Source organism: Perca fluviatilis, chromosome 17 (genome assembly GCF_010015445.1).
Source record: "Perca fluviatilis chromosome 17, GENO_Pfluv_1.0, whole genome shotgun sequence".
Classification (NCBI taxonomy): Eukaryota; Metazoa; Chordata; class Actinopteri; order Perciformes; family Percidae; genus Perca; species Perca fluviatilis.
In genome coordinates, this window is record NC_053128.1 from 10,379,029 (window position 1) to 10,397,519 (window position 18,491).

General features: G+C 41.4%; 1 protein-coding gene across 1 annotated transcript; it reads right to left on the reverse strand.

The window, feature by feature from the left end:
* Nucleotides 1-66: 66 nt before the first annotated feature.
* Nucleotides 67-16,716, reverse strand: adra1ab (adrenoceptor alpha 1Ab). Its single transcript, XM_039778871.1, has 4 exons — nt 16,596-16,716; nt 14,828-14,944; nt 9,934-11,204; nt 67-1,677 (listed from the first exon to the last, which is right to left on the reverse strand). Exons 3-4 carry the CDS (start codon nt 10,850-10,852, stop codon nt 1,205-1,207), a joined length of 1,392 nt encoding a protein of 463 aa, XP_039634805.1. The 5' UTR covers nt 10,853-11,204; nt 14,828-14,944; nt 16,596-16,716; the 3' UTR covers nt 67-1,204.
* Nucleotides 16,717-18,491: the final 1,775 nt, after the last annotated feature.

Consider the following 18,491-nt stretch of genomic DNA (forward strand, 5'->3'; position numbering starts at 1 on the left):
CCAGGGATGTAGCATTTTACGGATGGGGCTGCAACATCAAAGGCTCTGTCTCCGAAGGTACAGAGTCTGGTGTGGGGAATGGAGAGCAGGCCAGTGTCTGAGGACCGCAGGTTTCGGGGTGGGGTGTATGGATGGAGGAGGTCGGATAGGTACTGTTGGGGCCAGGGGCATTTGGATTTGTCAGGGATTTGTAGGTGAGTCGGAGGATTTTATATGTGATGCGGGACTTAATTGGGAGCCAGTGAAGGTGGATGAGGGTTGGGGTGATGTGCTGCCAGGTCTTGGTGTGGGTGAGGACCCTGGTGGCCTGTCTAGGGTTTTGCTGGGGACCCCAGACAGAACTCCATTGCAGTAGTCCAAAAGGGAGGTTATGAAAGCATGAATGAGGGTTTCTGCCACAGAGTCAGAGAGTGATGGCCGGAGTCTGAAAATGTTTTTTAGATGAAAAAAGGCTGATTTGATGTATGTTTAGTATGGAAAGAGATGGTGGATTTTTCTTTCTGTAACAGGTATTTCAAAATCAATGCCTGTGATTGTTTAGTCCCTTTTAGAGCAGAGGCCACTCATGTAATACACACACTCCTACACCAGCTTCTACTTTCTCAGAGCTTTCAGTGAATGCTTACTATGACAATATTTATGAGTATCTCACCCTTAATTAAGGGCTTTTGTGCAATCTGCAGAAATGCCACTAATGTCAAAATGAAATCATGTCTCTGGAGTTATTTTACAATGTCATTTCAATTAGATTTTAATTATGTTTTATTCCTTTTCATGTGTTGATCCCGACTGACCTTGCAAAAATGGCTTTTGTCTTTCCAAAGGTGTCTTGCTGTGTGTTCACACTCCAGTATTTTTCTTCTTGATCTCTAAGTAGCTCCTATTGAAAGTTTTGACATGTGGTGCTGTGTTCAATAGCAGCTCAGTACTGGCTGTTGCTTGTAGACACAATAATATTCATTCGCTTTCCCAAATCATGTTCTGTTTGACACTCCAGGCATTTACACTGACATAAAGCCTAAAGGCAAAAGAGTTCTCTTCTGTCTGCTCTGGAGGCAAGTCTCATTATTGGCTGGCCCTGCACTCTGATGCCTCTGGGGAGCATAAATATTCATGCAAAATTGTACATACTGGAAGTATTTCCTCGAGGCAAAATCAAAGTACAAGATTGGATACAAATCCCACCGTTGCATCAACTTGACAATCAAACAGCCTCTCCTGTAACGCTGAGAGAAAGGCGTAAAACCTTGGTTGACTTGCGACTGGAGGGGTTCTGTGGGACCGGCGTCCCACTTGCTGAGAGACACCACGCCTTTAGTAGACTCTTCCTCTGGATTTGTGCACTTTGAGCCTCTGGACCGCAGACAGATGACGAGGAGGTGGACAGCGCCCTGCAGCAACCCCATGACGAAGCAGTGTCGCGGTGTTGGGCTGCGGGAACAGAGGTGTTAGACTGTGGGACTGGACTGGAGGAGTGGGCGCTGATGTGTCCTTGCGGTTTGGCAGCCAGCGCCCCAGTTCTCAGGCAGCGGCCACGGAGCACGTTGTGGAAGGCTTTCTTGAACTCCCGGCTGAAGCAGGGGTAGATAATGGGGTTAATGCAGCTGTTGAGGTAACCCATCCAGAAAGTAATCTTAAAGATGGTTTCAGAAGGCTTACAGGATGGGAAGATGGATCCTAGAGAGAACACACACAAACATCTCAATATAGGAATGGGAAGACACTACTACTGTACACTACTAGTAAGACTAATAAGTACCAGTTGGAACTAGAAAGTGCTATGGTTGCTCTATCAAGGTTGAACAATCGTCTGAATTTACAGTGTTTAAATAAATGAATGGTCTGTCTCTCTGTCCCTCCTCTCACATTCCCTATTCCTCAGGCCCCTTCAATGCCATATTCCATCCATCCACCAGATGCCCTCGGACTTTCCCCTTTCCCCATTACCTGACTGCCCTTCCCTGTCCGCACACCTGTTTCCACTTCCCTCACCCGCTCACCTGTATCTCATTCCCTCATTAGCCTCCCAGCTCATATACCGGCCCATGTCCATTTATTTCCAGCCAGTTCATCAAAGTGTTGCAATGTTTATTTTGTATTTTTTTGCCTTGTGGTTTTTCTTTCGAGCTTCTGAAACCTGAACCTGGGACCTGTATCTGCCTGCCTTCCTGTAAGCCTGCATATACATATGTTCATCGTCTGTAGTCATCGCTATTTTTTTTGTTTGTACGTAGTGGTGGGCAGATCGAGGCTTCGTGAAACAGTGAAACAGTTGAAGCAAATGTGCCGTATTGTGTCGAGGCTTCGAAACAAACTGACACCCGTCTCAACGATGACACCTAGTGGTCACTTGCAGGTGTTGATCTGAAACAACCTTGATAACGAGCCATTCAAAAAATAAAAAATGTATTATTGTATTGTATAATTTTTCTAATATGTGAAGCTTGTAAGGCTTGCAGACTCCTCACTGTGCATAATGCTATTTTGGTCATAAAAAATGAATATTAATAAAAGAAATCAAGCCACAATGTCTCATTTTTATAGATTTTCATTCAAAAATATTTATTTCTCTGCTGTGGAAGGACTTAGCCTACTTCGTGTTTTACAGATAATTTCTCCAGCCTTTGAAAAGATCCTCTCACAAGGGACACTTGTTGCTGGCATGCAAAGATATTTTTTAGCAAGGACATACAAATGAGGAAAGATTACTGCTCTCTCTTTCCAGTAAGTTAGGGGATCATGAGTTCTGGGCAAAAACGCATAGTTGTGGTATTTTTTCACTTCCACTGTGGCTTCAGTTGTAGCATTATGTATAATCTGGGTTTTACGGATACAATCATTAAAACATTCCCATAAACTGTCCTGTCCTATCTATCTATCTATCTATCTATTAATGTGTCACTGTATGTAGGTCTATACTCTGTCTGTCTCAGTGTATCAGTCAATGTGTAAATTTAAATGTAAGCCTAAATATAACTAAACAACTCGCACTATGAATGTCACTATATCACCAAATATCCGCTATCTCAAAATCAAACTCATCTCACAAAAACCCACGAGGTCAAGGTGCGTTGACTTCACTTTAATACTGATGTGCGATGTGTGTTCCCGACCCTGTCAATCAAACGCTGATTTGGCGGACCATGCCACCTGTTGAAACACTAGTGAAACACTCCGGTGTTTCATTTAGCCGTAGTCACGTGACATCAGTGTTTTGAATCGCGCTCCGGATCAGTGTTTCGAAACATCTGCGCTTCGGGATCTCGGCAAAGCTTCGGAACATCAGTTTCACTTCAGCCATCCCTATTTGTACGGTCACAGTAACGTAGGAATCATAGTTACTGTTTACTCGCAGCGCTAGCACAAAGCAGACAAAACAGTACGCCGCTTCACACACGATTGAGTTGAAAAGCGAGTCTGTTGCGTTATCTCTGCCATCCCTCTCTGGGGGACTAACCTCCGCTATTTGTAGTGCTATTTGTTTAGTACTAAAACGAACCCATGACGGTTAAATTGTGGCTCGTTTTTAAAGTTCATTTAACTACAGTTCCTACGGTGGCATGTTTACATATATTAGTCAACTAGCACATAAAAAATATATGTTTTGCTGCCTTGTCATCTTAACTAGTTAACAGTTAGCCAGCTATAGACTGAGAAAAAGTGATTGAATTCACTGTGCAGCTCAAAGGCTATCATCGGCCGCTAACAGCAACTTTTAGTGGTGGAATGTTTTCTTGCATGTTGAATAATCCACACACCCTTTAAATGTTCATATCACAACTTTGACCATTCAGTTAGTTTTTGTTGTCTCTCTTGCATGGCATATGCTTTAGTGATTATTGGGTCTTCAAGCACTTTAAAAAATATGATTTCATTCGGATTATGCGAACTGAGAATATTCTATTTATTATATGTTCTATTTATTTTATATATAAAAAATAATAGGAAAATATATGGATCCATGAAATAACTGGCCTTTAAAAATAAAAATCTGCCTGCCTCTATGGGAATTTAACATAGGGGTATGTATAATTATGCCCCCTGTATTTTAAGGAAGACCATTTATTTATTTATGATCCATTATTCATTCACAAAGAAAATTGGTGTCCTTTAAAAGGTCGGATATTTCAAATTTTTTTTTAATTAAAGCATTAAGATACATTTCCAAAAGATGATTTTTTTTATTCCTCTTTTTAGTCAATTTTAGCATGGGTATGTAAACTTATGAGCACCTGTGTGTGTTTCTGTCTATCTATCTATCTATCTATCTATCTATCTATCTATCTATCTATCTATCTATCTATCTATCTATCTATCTATCTATTTATCTATCTATCTATCTATCCTATATTTCGAGTTTCCTATCGCATCAGTTGGTAACTATGGTTTGTCCAAGTGGTGTACAAAGCCAGGTGCACAAAGAAATGGTTTCTTAGTTTCTTGGGAAAAATTAAGAAATGGTTTCTTAGTTTCTTGGGGAAAACTTGACTGGCCTGCACAGAGCCATAACCTCAACCCCATTACACACCTTCAGGAAACTGCATAAATCAATGTGCAAAACCAATTTCTACAAAAGCAGGGGCTTTACAGTATAGTATATGGTACCATTGATGAGCAGCAGCCATCAATTCTTTTTTTTAAATCAGTATGCATTCTGTGCAGCTGCAGTGAAAGGCGGGCGGCCATCAAGTGCTTCAGCAGAAAAACAGGCTTTCCATCTGAAGTGCTCTGGAAAAATACAAAATTCAATGTTTTTTCAAACCCTCAGTCTGCAAATCTCAGACTATCATTGTCTCTGAGCTTGAATGAGCACTGCGCTGTGAGCCTTGAAAGTCTCTCTCAATTGAAATGCATAACTATTCTCTGCTGACTGGCTGCCTTGGGAGGCTACAGGGTGACTGAAGATGCCTCCTAGCATTACAGCCCATTAAGCCTCGTGCCTGTTATCTATAATAGCTTTCATAGGAGAGAGCAATAGTTTGCTTCATTCCATTTCATCTCACAGTAGAAGCCCATTCTACTCCGGTGTAGTGTTTTATTTGGTCTATTTGGCTGCTTGTAATTGAATTTGTTGAAGTCCCTTCTGAGAATCTCGAGCAGTAGAGTTGGGGTACAGCGGGGAAGGAGAAAGGTCCTGCCTGATGTTGTGTTCATTGAACAAAACATATCAAGCAACATTATACAAATTATTTAAGCCTCCACAGCTTTTGCATCACAATAGCTACTGTGCTGAACCACAGGTGGGTTGTTACATCTACATAATAAAGGCTTAGTCTGTATTTTTAGCCCTGATAGCCCTTCTTACTCCCAACTCGGCACCCTTTAGTGTCTGTATGAGACACCGGGCAGAGCAACCGATGACCTAGTATGAAGAGCAACAATGGCAGGGAGTAGTATTAAAAACCGAAACACCGCATCAGGAGGCAAATTAGGGTGATGGATGGGTCAAACAACAAAAGTTTTTCACCTGGGGTTTCTGTCCCATTTGTGTCCTGTGTGTCACTTAGATGTACATATTTTAACCCCATGCACGGTCCTTCTTAACTTTTAGTGGTTTTACCAAGCATGTTAAATAATGACAAAAGTTTTTTTTTTTTTGTTTTAGATAGATGGCCATTAAGTCTGGTACAGATATCCATGGGGTCCAGAGGATCAATTCCAATTATTTTGCTATTGATTCATCTAGATGATGAATCCAAATGACTTTGATCCCCAGACTGTTCCCGTAGTGCCACCAAGAGTTTGACATTTGTGGTTCTGAGTGAAATGCCATGACAACTACAGTATTAAAGGTCCTATGACATGTTGCTTTTTGGATGCTTTTATATAGGCCTTAGTGGTCCCCTAATACTGTATCTGAAGTCTCTTTTATATAGACCTTAGTGGTCCCCTAATACTGTATCTGAAGTCTCTTTCCCAAAATTCAGACTTGGTGCGGAATTACAGCCACTAGAGCCAGTCCCACAATGAGCTTTACTTAGGATGTGCCATTTGTGTCTGTAGCTTTAAATGCTACTGAGGGGGACAGAGGGGGGGCAAGGTGGAGGGTGGGGGTGTGGCCTTGACCAACTGCCATGCTTTGCTTGTTTTCAAGCCATGTTGTCTCTCTCTTTCTCATGGGTGGGCCAAATTATCTGGGTGGGCAAAGCAGAGAAAGGGGAGTTAACCTTGCTCCTTATGACATCATAAGGCCACTGGGGGACCATAGGCAGGCTGGGGGAACTCAAATTAATGTTTTAAAATTTTCGTGCCATGGGACCTTTAAATGGATTGCATGCTAACATCAGCATTTAGCTCAAAGCACTGCTGTGCCCAAGTACAGCCTCACAGAGCGGCTAAGTGGCTGTAGAGTAGACTCCTAGTGGTGTTCAACGTACTGTGTACATTTCAGGTATTTTCACACATTGTTTGAGTTTCTCTCCTAAAAGCCCGCAAAATATTCAATTTACAATGATATAGAACCGTAAAAAGCAGGAAATCTTCCCATTTGAGAAACGGATGATTGATTAAAAGGCCTTTTTCACAGCAGACATTTTGACTTGTCATAGTAGGAAAAGCCCAGGTGTTACTAACAGCGTTAACGATGGCTCAATACTATTCAAGTGTCCCAGTAAGTCATGACAGCCTGAGCCAGCATGAATAACACCAGGACCCCCCTGAAACTGGGGCAGTTAAATGGAATTCACCCTTCATTAATTTTTATCATTTACACCTGTGATTTTTCTACTGGGACAGGGGCGAAACGTCTTCCGTGTAAAAGCCCTTTTGGCTAAATGTTTCAGCCCTAATGTAAAACTTTTAATAACATCAGGAAATAATAACGTAACCATGAAAGTCTAACTAAAGACAAACTGTGATAACTTATATGTAGTTGTTAATTGTTAAAAGACCTGTTAATTGAAAACAAGCTCCCAGTAATTGGTAGAGCAACATTTTGATTAAACATTGGGCATTTCATTGGGTATGAATGTACACCCTGGCAAAAAAAGAGGCAAAGATAACTCATAATATACTGTATATCCAAAGCTGTTTCATCCACGTCTCCTCCATCCTGTATAATAGATTGTTGCTTCTATAAGATTACAGTTTGTGTAACAAAATACATGTTTCAGAAATAATCTCGCCATCTGTGACCTGCCAGGTCACTGCTGACAGACTATTAACCTTAAATACACACTGGCACTCACTTATCTCAGTTGAGCCATAAATTCTTTCAGATGCAATTAAGATTTTAGATTAGGCTTCACAATGGTCGGTTTCTGTCCTCTCTTACATCCATGATAACATCGCCGCCTTTGACAGTCTGACAAAATGAAAGTCTAATTTATTGAAGATAGAGTTCAGAATATCTGTCTTAGTGGACATTTACCTTTTTTCTGAGTTCCCGATATTGTTAACTGAAGCTCATATCTACAGTGACGTTTGACTAGTAATAGCAGACTAATCCTTAATTAGTTCATTTCTATTCAGTTTGTCTTCTGCTTAAACTTTAATTACCATTTTTTTTAATATACTTTCCGGAATTAAGGAGGCCTCTACAAGAAATCATTAAAGCTCTCATTATGACGTCAATTCATTTCTGAATAATTTTAATCCCTTTCTTAGATTCAGTGAATATATTATTTCCTTAAACTGTACAGCAGATAAATCATTTTAAGGTTTTCTTCAGCTGGATCTCACAGAATTCCGTGAAACGAACACTCCCCTTAACTCAAAATCTGTGGCAGTTTCACGGAGTCGCCGAAAATTCCGTGATGGGCCCACGGAAGAATTCCGTGAAATGAACACGGCCCCTTAAGTCAAGGAAAAGGTTGTGGGTGGGCGGGACAACAAGTTGCGTTTAGGAAAAGGACGGGACGGCCGTATACAGCGGACGGGTTGGGTTTAGGAAAAGAAAAATGGGACGGTTAGGGTTAGGAGTCGTGACACGCGGGACACGATCCCCGGTCTCCCTGAGAGGAATTTTGGGCTTTCGTACTCATCGCTAGCATTGTCGCTCTTAATGCTATGTCATCTTCTCATTGACTTTACTTTGGCATTGTTTTCTGTGATGGCCACACGGAATTTTCACACATTCCGGGCCACCACCACGTAATGAGCTGTTAACAGTTCGTGATCATTTCACGGAATTCTGTGAGATCAGGCTGGTTTTCTTTGTGTCATTTTCCCTTAGGCTGTGCTCCCCTATAAGTCAAAGAGCTACTGTAAAGAGCTTTTGAAAGATACAACACATCTGTGGCAGCCTTTCAAAAACTCAGTAGGCTGTTTAAGGCAAGACACTGCTGGTAAATAGGGTAAACATTTGTATATAAAAGATATCACCATGTAATGTCCCCAGTTGATAATTTACATTAAGACACTTCTTTTTTTATTGTTTTTATGTTCAAATATGCAACTCAGACATTATGTAATTAAATATGTGCTATTTTCCATACATTTCCAAATCTGAACATTGGATAAGATAATGCTAGTTTTTCACAGAGGATATCTTTTTATCACTGCATATATCAGAAAATAATGACCTGGAAAAAGTCTATTTTCACCATATTTGTAGGAATAAAATGTTAAAGGATATGTTATAGTATATGTGATAAGAGTAAAACTGGAAAGTGTGGTGTATGTAAGTGCTATTGAAGTGGAGATTTCTGGCTCAGAGTAAGGAAAAAAGTCATTTTGAGAAAATGGCCTTTAAAACAGCCTGCAATCTCAAAATTGACCAGTGCATGTTTTTGCCTGCCGGGTCTGGCCTTCTAAGTATTACAGCTGCTGCATTGTATAAAAGATTTGAACTCTTCTGCTAAATTGCAACTCACAAGCTGTTTTATCATAGGTACATTTATCTCTACCTGGCCTGAAAAGCACCTTTTTACTGTCCGCTTTCTGATAGTTTCAAATTTATTGCAACTATAAGTACACCCAGCAGTGATTGCATACTGATGCACCATTCCACATCACTGCAATAGTGAATAAAAATTAGACTTTTAAAATTAATTTAGCTGATAAAAAAAACAGCTACCGTCTTTTATTTCGTTTAAGCGGCTGTAATCAATATTTATATAATGACAATGTGAAACACTGACAATGTTATCACTTGAATCTGCAGCTCCCCTCTTATTTAAAGAGCTTTATAGTAAGTTTCAGCTCATTGTTTAGCTGTCCAGCCCACGACTTTTCTGTTCTGGTTCACTCTCCCCGCTCTCATACTGTAGTTTTTGGTCACAGTAGGTAACTGTTTTCAATGACAAAAAGCTCTTAAAATGTACTGTACACTACTACAAAGTTAAGAGACTAGCAGGTGAACATGGTGGAGCATTTAGCAGCTAAAGAGCCAGATTTGTCCCTCAGGAGTTGGTGGAGCCCAAAAATGGAGCTAAAAGTAGTTGAACTCGCAACAACAACAGCTGCTGTTTTTAACACATTGTGAAACAGAACTAATTAAGTTTAGGCAACACAAATACTTGGGGTTAGTAAAACATCAGGGATTGGCTTAAAATGAGTCACGTACAACTACTGAAATGAGGAGAATGCATCACAGACATCACTGCGTCACAAACTAAGGTCCGTAAAAGTATGTTAAGTAATTTCATAAAGTGACTCTTGAGTTTTTGTTTCACACGGGACACGAACCCCGGTCCTCTAAGTGAAAGTCATGTGTTTGTTTGAATTTGGCTCTCTTAATCATTTTTTTGTCACCTCACTTCCTTGGTTGCTCCTGCGATAATTACTACAACCACGAGAGGTCGGCATCTAACAGCAAATGTAAATATTGGTCGTTATGAGCTGCTCGCACAATTGACCTATATGGTCGTTTTCTGCAAGTGTTTACTTAACAATTAAAAAAAACAGACCCATAGCTTTGTGACTTGAATACATTAAAAGGCACAAACTGGGGTTATGTTACGTTAAAAGCAGAAGGGGTTAGGAGGTACCTACCGATTGGTAAAACCAGGAAAAAAGGGAGCCAGCACAGAATGAAGCACCCGACAACAATGCCAAGAGTCTTGGCTGCCTTCTCCTCTCTCGAGAACTTCAGCAGCTTCGGCAGGGAAAAGGTTCTGCGTTTATGTGTCGGGGTCCCGTCGTCGTCCTCCTCCTTCTTCTCCGTCTGAGGAGCACTCCCTCTGTGAATCCTAAGCACCACCCCCTCTGTCTCAACCCCTTCTCCACTACTGCCCTTCCTGAGGGTTTTCGTCTCTCTCTTCGCCACGGTATACACGCGGCAGTACATGGCCAGGATGATGGCCAGAGGTATGTAGAAAGATCCTAGTGCCGAGAACAAAGCATAGCCGGGCTCCTCCGTGATTCGGCACACCGTCTCGTCTTCTGGGTCGGGCTCCTTCCAGCCAAACAGAGGGCCCACGGATATAGCTGCCGAGAGTCCCCAGAGAGCAGCCACCGCTGTCAGGCCTCGCCGCCCCGTGGCTATGGCAGGGTAGCGCAGAGGGTAGCTGACCGCCAGGTAGCGGTCGATAGAGATCACACACAGGCTGAGGATGGAGGCGGTGCAGCAGAGGACGTCCAGAGCGGCCCAAACGCTGCAGAAGGACCGGCCAAACACCCATCTGCCGAGAGCCTCGGAGGTGGCGGAGAAGGGCAGGACGGCGGCGCTGAGCAGCAGGTCTGCCGCCGCCAGGTTGGCAATGAAGTAATGTGTCACAGAGCGCCAGTGGTGGTGGAACAACACTGACAGGATGACCAGGATGTTGCCAAGGACCCCGAACACTACAAACACCAGCAGCACCATCCCCAAAACCACCACCTTGGCTACATCCACCCCTGGGTGGGTGGCAGCGCTGCAGTTGGGACAGCGATCCGCTGCAGAGAAAACACTTGCGTTCTCAGCAGGAACCATTGCTATCGGTCGGGTGCATTAAGCTGTGCAAGCGTCTTGCAGGTTGATAATATTCATGCCACTTCTGTTCCTCAATTACTACAGCTTCAACCCTCTGCCTGTTTCTGCTGCTCCTAACGCAGACGATAAAAGCTCTTCCAGTTTATTTGTAGATGCAGCGAGTCTTGCCAACGCTCCACCGATCATATAGCCTCTGCCAGGGTTCCTTGGCAGAATGCCATATTTAGAAAGCGAAACACTGCAACAGTTTGTCATATTTAACCCAGAAGATCTTAATACAAATGACAGATATTTTTTGGTGGCAGTCGCAATGTGACGTTCAGCCAAGCCGAAAGGCTTCATTGCAGGAAACCTTTTTTGAAAAGAGAGAAAAGTACATTAAGAACACGTGCATAATCCAAGGCTTTTGTAAATACCCGCAACAGGCTCATTACCTCTATAAAGTGCTGTTCTTTATGTGTGTGTGGCAGTGTGGGAACTAATCAAAACTTCACAAAAATAGAACGTATTAAAGGTAGATTGCAAATTGCACCAAAAACAAATCACCATACCGCACTTAGTTATGATTAAAGGGTAAAAATATCACTCAGTAGTCAGTTTTTGGAGGATACAGTCCCTCTTTTTGCAAATTTTGTTCCCCTCATTACAGCTGCATTAGAGAAAATGGGGGTTGTGCTTGAGTGGACTAAGTGGCATTTACATTTCCTTTTTCATCCTAAAAACATTACAGCCTACTTGTCTTTCTGCCTCTGCCAGCATACAACTGAAAACCATAAAACATCCCGTTACTAATATCTAATTTTTTTTTTTAACCTTTTATTTAACCAGACAGGTCGATTAAAGGGAAATCTGATTTTACTGTGAGGAGGTATAATAAAGCTTGTGAGCAGTAGGGCTGGGAAGTGTTAAAATAGAAACATATTCAAGAACAACAGGGGTAAAGACATCACAGCGGCAATAATGATCCTGGGGGGCCAAAAATGGCATTATTATTATTCTTATGAGAAAACCCGCCAGCCATGCAGGGAATACAAAGATAAATGAAAGCAGAGATGAAAAAATGTAAGAGCAGACATTCAACCGGAGCCTGTGATGGCTTCCTTGAAGGTCTTGTGTCTGCAAGCTGGGCTCTAACTCAAATGGCGGATGACGGGCCAGGAATTGAACCTTGAGGAGGGCACTATATTACCGAGGCAAAGGCTTGAGCCTGCTGATAGTACCACTCTGAGTGTACGTGTGCGAGATCTGGGATGTCACTGAGCAAGATAAACAGCGGCGGAGGAAAAAGGAAGAATGGAAAGGCAGCTGCGATAAAGCCTTTGCACAGAGCAGGGTCATGCTTGTCACATAATGGTGCGGGATCAAAGGCTTTCGCTCGCCACACATGCCGCCACATGACAAAATCCACCCATATACTAAACGCTCAATGCTGGGATTTCCGCATCAGTAGCCAGAGGGGGAATTGAAATGAAATTTCAGCAGGATGGCTGAAGCTAAACGCAGTGATATTTGGAATTTGTTTTTGGTTGTAATGAGATTTCTCGGTGTGGTGAAGTGCCTGTGCAAAAGAGATTAACCGTATCTAAAAAGTGTATTTCCTTAACCTGCCTGTGTTTGAGGACTATAATATTACTGTGAACAGTGTCAGGCGGGAAATACATTTACAACTGACCTGAGGTAATGATGTAGAAACAATTCAACACAGGTACATTACTCTGGGACATGCAAAATGTCATGCAGTGTTCCTAAATTCTGCAGCACTGTGCTGTATGTATCAATACAGTGTAATCTGTAGGCCTATTTAAAGACAACTGCATGTAGGCCTAAGTATTTCGTGAAGTTGAAAACCACAGCACCAAGTCTGGAACATAGGTGACACATGGATGTCCTCAAGATTTGATTTGCATGTGCTGTTTGAGGCTGAAAATCTAGCTTCATTTTAATTTTTATTAAAATTAAAATGGGGCTTTTAGGCCTTTAAGCGGGTTGGATTCGAACCCTGGCCACTGTCAAGGACTCTGCCTACATGGGACGCACGCTCTACTAGGTGAGCTAGGGGTCGTCCCAAAAACGTAGCTTAATTTTAAAGCACAAAACCTCCTCCACGTGTCTTTTTGCTTCATGTTTCATTCATGCATGTACAGTATTAGCATGGAAGGGGCAGGACGATGGCAGCAATGTGACAAAATGATGAAGTGGTGTAAGATGTGCTAAATGACCTTATGAATCTGTTTAATTATTGACTGCCTTCTACCCTTGCCAGCCCCGTCCTGTGAGTTTTTTGGCGTAATTTTTTTTATTTAGAATTTTCTTCATCCAGGATGAAAGGAGGATAATCGGACAAAATGCAAAAGTTGTCGAGCTGCTTGTGTTTTGAACAAAGCACAGGAGCAGTCTGAAACAGACACACGTCTTCCTACATCTGGAGGAACTGTAATGCCTGTGCATTTCTCCAGATATGAAACTGAAGCAAAAAGATAAAAAAAACAAAGTCCTCTAATACGCGTCAGGTGAGTAAACTGTAGGGGTGTTGAAATTAATCATTGCATCGATGCATCGCGATGTGGACCTAGACGATTCTTTATCGATGCAGCGACAGACCATAATGGATTATTGCCTAATGATGTTTCTTGTTGATTTTCTGGTCGCTGCTTTTTTTTTTTGTCTTTGCCTTTTGTCTGCTGTGTTCAGCCGCTACATTTAGGAAGTGTCTTTTTTTTAAAGAGCAGATTCAATAAAAAGGGGAGTTCATGTATATCCGACAGCTTGAATTTGTCGATGAAAACCATGTGTAGCAATATATAATAATATTGAGGAGGTGACTCATCGTGATGCAAAGGGATATCGAGTCATTGACAGGATAATTGTAATGGAATCATGAGACCAGTGAAGATTCACACCCTGACCTACAAATGTAGAGTAAGTCTGTATAGGAGTTAACTAAAATATCACAAATCCTTTTACATCTGTCCTAAAGGAAACAGGGCATCAAGATGTCATAATTTATTGTCAATTATCAAGAAAGATCACCAAATATTTTCTCATTTCAGCTCCTCAAATGTTTTGATATGCTGCTTTTCTCTATTATTTCTCAATTTTTCTAGTAACTTGAATATCTTGGACATTTGAATTGTTGTTCAGAAAAAAAGCCATTTAAAAACTAGTGATGGGCTTATAGTAAAACCATCACCAGTTGCATCCCTACATGCATTTTCCTTCAGCTGACCAGCGGCTCATCCCAACAGTGAGACTGTATACATCTCTCATTCCCTGCAGCTAATATATTTGATTAAAAGCTACCAGCAGGCATCATTACACTTCAATTTACATCTGCACTTCAAATGTGCACCGCTCATTTTATTGCATTAAGTGGAACTTATGGAAAGATGGTGCTTTGCCCTTGAAGAAACTTTCCCGTTAGCCTGCTCAGTCTGAGTGGCCATTACACGACTGAAGCAAGGCAGCCAATTAAATCTCCTATTGGAATAATAATTAGGCTTTTGTTTTAGGAGACAGAATATCAGGGTGCATATTAAATGGCTTAATGTAGCCTGACCATGGGCATATTCAATCAGAACAGCTCATGGCATATAGGACAGCATTACTATCACCAAGGGTAATGTCTGTGCACAATATTAGCATTAGCCTTCCTGATCACATTTTGTCTATGGCGACTCTACGCAGCAGATCAGGAGTTTGTGTTCTTTTGACAGCATGTCTGTTTGTGTTTGCTATCACTGCCAACAGCGATACGTATAGAAACGTCTCTGCTTTGTGTTGCACGGATCTCTATACATTCATTATATGTAGGGACACTCATCATCAAGGTTGTAGAAGAAAAGATTGAAGCTTCAGCAGCACTTTGACTGACCTGCTCTTCTGTAACACACCTGGTTTATCACTGTCTCTTGTGCAAAAGGGCTGGAACAGTTCTTTTCATTGGAGATGTTTTGATGGGGTGCCCGGGTAGCTCACCTGGTAGATATACAGAGGCTCAGTCATCGTTGCAGCAGCTGTGGGTTCGACTCCTGCAGCCCTTTGCTTCATGTCATTCCCCCTCTCATGTCTAAACTGTCCTGTCGTAATGAAGGCCTAAAATGCCCCAAAAAATAATGTAAAAAAAATAGAAGACATGTTTTGATACCATTCTTACCTTCCCAATACCGATTCCAATACCTGAACTTAAGTACCGATCCGATACCAGTGCGTTAAATATACAGCATATACTGTATATATTATTATGATTTAACAGCAGCTACTGCTACTACTACACTGATACACCGATATCCACATTTTAGGCAGTATCGGAAGTATTACTTGTAATAGGTTGGTATGTAATTCACAAGTTCCTAGAGCCCATGTGGACACCTTCAAATTGCATATTTTGTCCAAAAAACAGTTAAAACCCATTCCCCAAAGGTTCATTTACAATGATGTAAAACAGGAAAAAAAAAGCAACAAATCTTCACAGATTCACGCTGTTATCACTTTTCATATTAAAAGATATAATAAAATAAGATATATCAAAATATTTCTCCGCAACTCAAGCAATAATCTACTCAAGCTACAGATGTATAGCGCTTTTTAGGTCTAAACTCAAAACTCAAAATCTGTTTAAAATGGCTTTTAATACCTAGTAGTGGTGTGACAATTTCCCTCGTATTTCTATGTAACCTTTTCTGATTTTACTGTTTCTATGTTTCCTTCTTTTTATTGTATGATATGTTATATGATGTGTGTTTTATTCTTGGTTTCTGATATGAAGCACTTTGGATAACTGCTGGTTACTTTAAAGTACTATATAAATAAATGTTGATTGATTGATAAGACTAATTCCTGGATTTTAAATGCTGATGACAATTAATTTCCCTTGGGCGACATTAAGCAAGTGCAATCCAACATCCTTGTTCAAGAACACCCATGAATCTCCTCCACATGGTGATCTATTCTGCTGACAGTGCAGCCCACTGTCGAGTTCATACATTGTTTATTTGTACAAACACTGTAATACAACAGTTTGTGTTGGAGCAGTGCATTACCATGATGAATTATAGTACATATGAACCCCATTTCTAAAAAGCTGTACTCTCTGGCGGGGGTTATCATTCAAAAGCTGCATGAAAATAAATATTTATGTTTTATCAACCTTGAACACGAGCCGCACACTGCCCTGCAGAAAGGACTGTTAAGTGTTTAGTCTTGCGCTTTGATCCATATGAGAGAATGATCATGTGTAATTTTCCAAAGCGTTCAAACCATGAGCATTTGCAGCTATAATCATTCCATCATTTTCTTTATATTCATAAAATACCCCTCTATTCCCCATCTGTTTTTAGATTAAGATGGCCAACCTGTTGAAGTGAAATGTTCTGAAAATAAATCTAAATGAGGCTGCAAAGCCTATTATTTTCTTAATTATAAATACAATATAGGTTTTATGGCTCATACAAATAGCATGTTGCTTTCACTTTTAACACGTTTGAATACTTTTGAAATAGGCAAAGAAATAAACAATTACTGAACATAGGCTGCATGAATAAGCATAACAAACTGATGGTGATAATAAAGCAATTTTCACAACGTGCTCATCACTGGCCTATTAAAGAAAAACAATCACCACATCCTCTGCCTGATTAAAAATAATCAGAAATAATCATAACGATCCATTATGGAAATGAGAAGTCACTCAGCCAGTGAAGTAGCCTGTCTGTAGGATGAAGGGAGAAGAAAAGAAAGTCCTTACCTTTTTCAGGGCGCACACACATCTCACTGCACAGTGGGGGGGGGAAACAGTTCAGCTTATTTTCTGTGAAAGCAGTCATTCTGTCGGCCACAGACAGCGAGGAGAGCAGAGCAACTGACGTCCCTGCTTCCTGCCTGCCATCCTCCTGCCTCCTCTGGTGGGAAAGAAAGTCACAGAGTACCCCCCCACACACACACACACACACACATACATACATCCTCCCAGGCCCCACCCCCCTGTCCGAGCGGCTCCCACCTTTTTTATTAGAGGTTGTCCATGCTCCCTGCTCATTTATTTACTGTGTGACATGGTAAGAGACAAAGCTATTATCATGCTCTTACTGTACATTAATAATCATTGATAGTTAAAGCAAATTATCACAAATTTATCACAAGTTTTTTTTTTTTTTTACTCCTCTGTGGTAGTTCCTGCTTTAGTAGGTGTAGCGGGTAGGAGCATAAGAGAGGTTGACTCTGAAGTCGGGCGTCTCACAGTCAGCGTTCCACTTCATCCCAAAGGTGTTGGATGGGGTTAAGGTTGGGGCTCTGCACAGGCCAGCCAAGTTCTTACACATCAAACACGGAAAAGCATTTCTTTATGAACCTCGCTTTGTGCACGGACACATTAGCTGTGTTCGAAACCAGTCCCTCATTCACTCGCTCACTATTCCCTATAATGTTAATTAAATAGTGAACTATGTAGGAAATGACCAAACAAGTCCTTCTGCTTCTACTCTTCACTGGGAAAACACGACCGCGTTGCATTGTGGTATACGGGAGTAAAATGTAGGGTCCATTGTATATGCGCTCAAAATAGCTGTGCACTGGGCTATTTTATAGTGGACTATACTACTACTACTATTAAATTAACCGCTGAGAATTCGAAGACCACTACAAAATGGTGAACACACTATATAATGCACTATTCCGGTGATCGGGATATTGTCATGTTGATAGGAAAGGGCCAAACTGTTGCCCCAAAGTTGGAAGCGCGCTGTTTGCAGGACTTTGTACGGACGCAGACTCTAAACGGGGGTTGGGATTGTTCCAGGACATCATACCTCAAGGATGACAAATTGGCTATTTCTTTTATCGGTTTACTGTTTCAGGTTGAGTTATTCATGGCTCCGTGACCTGACCACAGGTGTCTCAGATGCCGCCGAGGGCCATGGCAGCAGTGTTCACTTTGAGTTTCTTTTTTCACTTCTGTCTCGAATGTCAGGGCGACGCATTCATCTTCAAATGACAGAGAGTCTGCTGCCCCCCGGGTGTATATTGATCCAGTCAGTGTATGGATCTTTTCTAGTCTTTGGGTTTATATCTCATCTTTCAGTGTTCATTTGGGGCTGTCCTTATGTTGTCCTTAGACTGGTCTCCATCTTGATACCCCGGTCTGAGTATACAGTAAAAAGGTTTTTTATTGTTTAGAGTCTGTGGAATTTACATAGATTTTAGAAAGTGGTAATAGTTAAAGCCTAAAAACGGATGGACTCGCTTTGATTTGTTCTTTCACCTCTGATCAAATGAGAGAACAGAGGTAGATATGCCAGGTGTAGCACTCAATGTTGAGCTCATCAACATATGGATGATAATGCTGAGTGTTGCCTTTATTCAGTAAACTGATGTTTATTCCTGACTTTAAGAACAGTGAACAGAAAGAAGAAGAATTTAGAATCATCTCATGGATACTGCACAGGTCCCACCGCCCCAGAGCGCGTGAGGAACACAACAGTTTGTAGATGTACATTTGGTGAAGCAACTGGTATTTTAAAATACTTTGCATGAGCACACAGCTGGCTAATTGTTCTGTGACTTCAACCTGACTGCATTAAGACTAAGAGCATACACGGTCCACCACTTTGGTCCCAGACTGAAATATACTGTGGATGGATTGCCA

Coding starts and splice junctions, on each gene's coding strand:
- adra1ab (XM_039778871.1), bottom strand. CDS start 10,852: ATGGTTCCTGCTGAGAACGCAAGTGTTTTCTCTGCAGCGGATCGCTGT. Junction 1,678..9,933: donor TTTCCTGGTTTTACCAATCG/GTAGGTACCTCC, acceptor TGTTCTCTCTAG/GATCCATCTTCCCATCCTGT.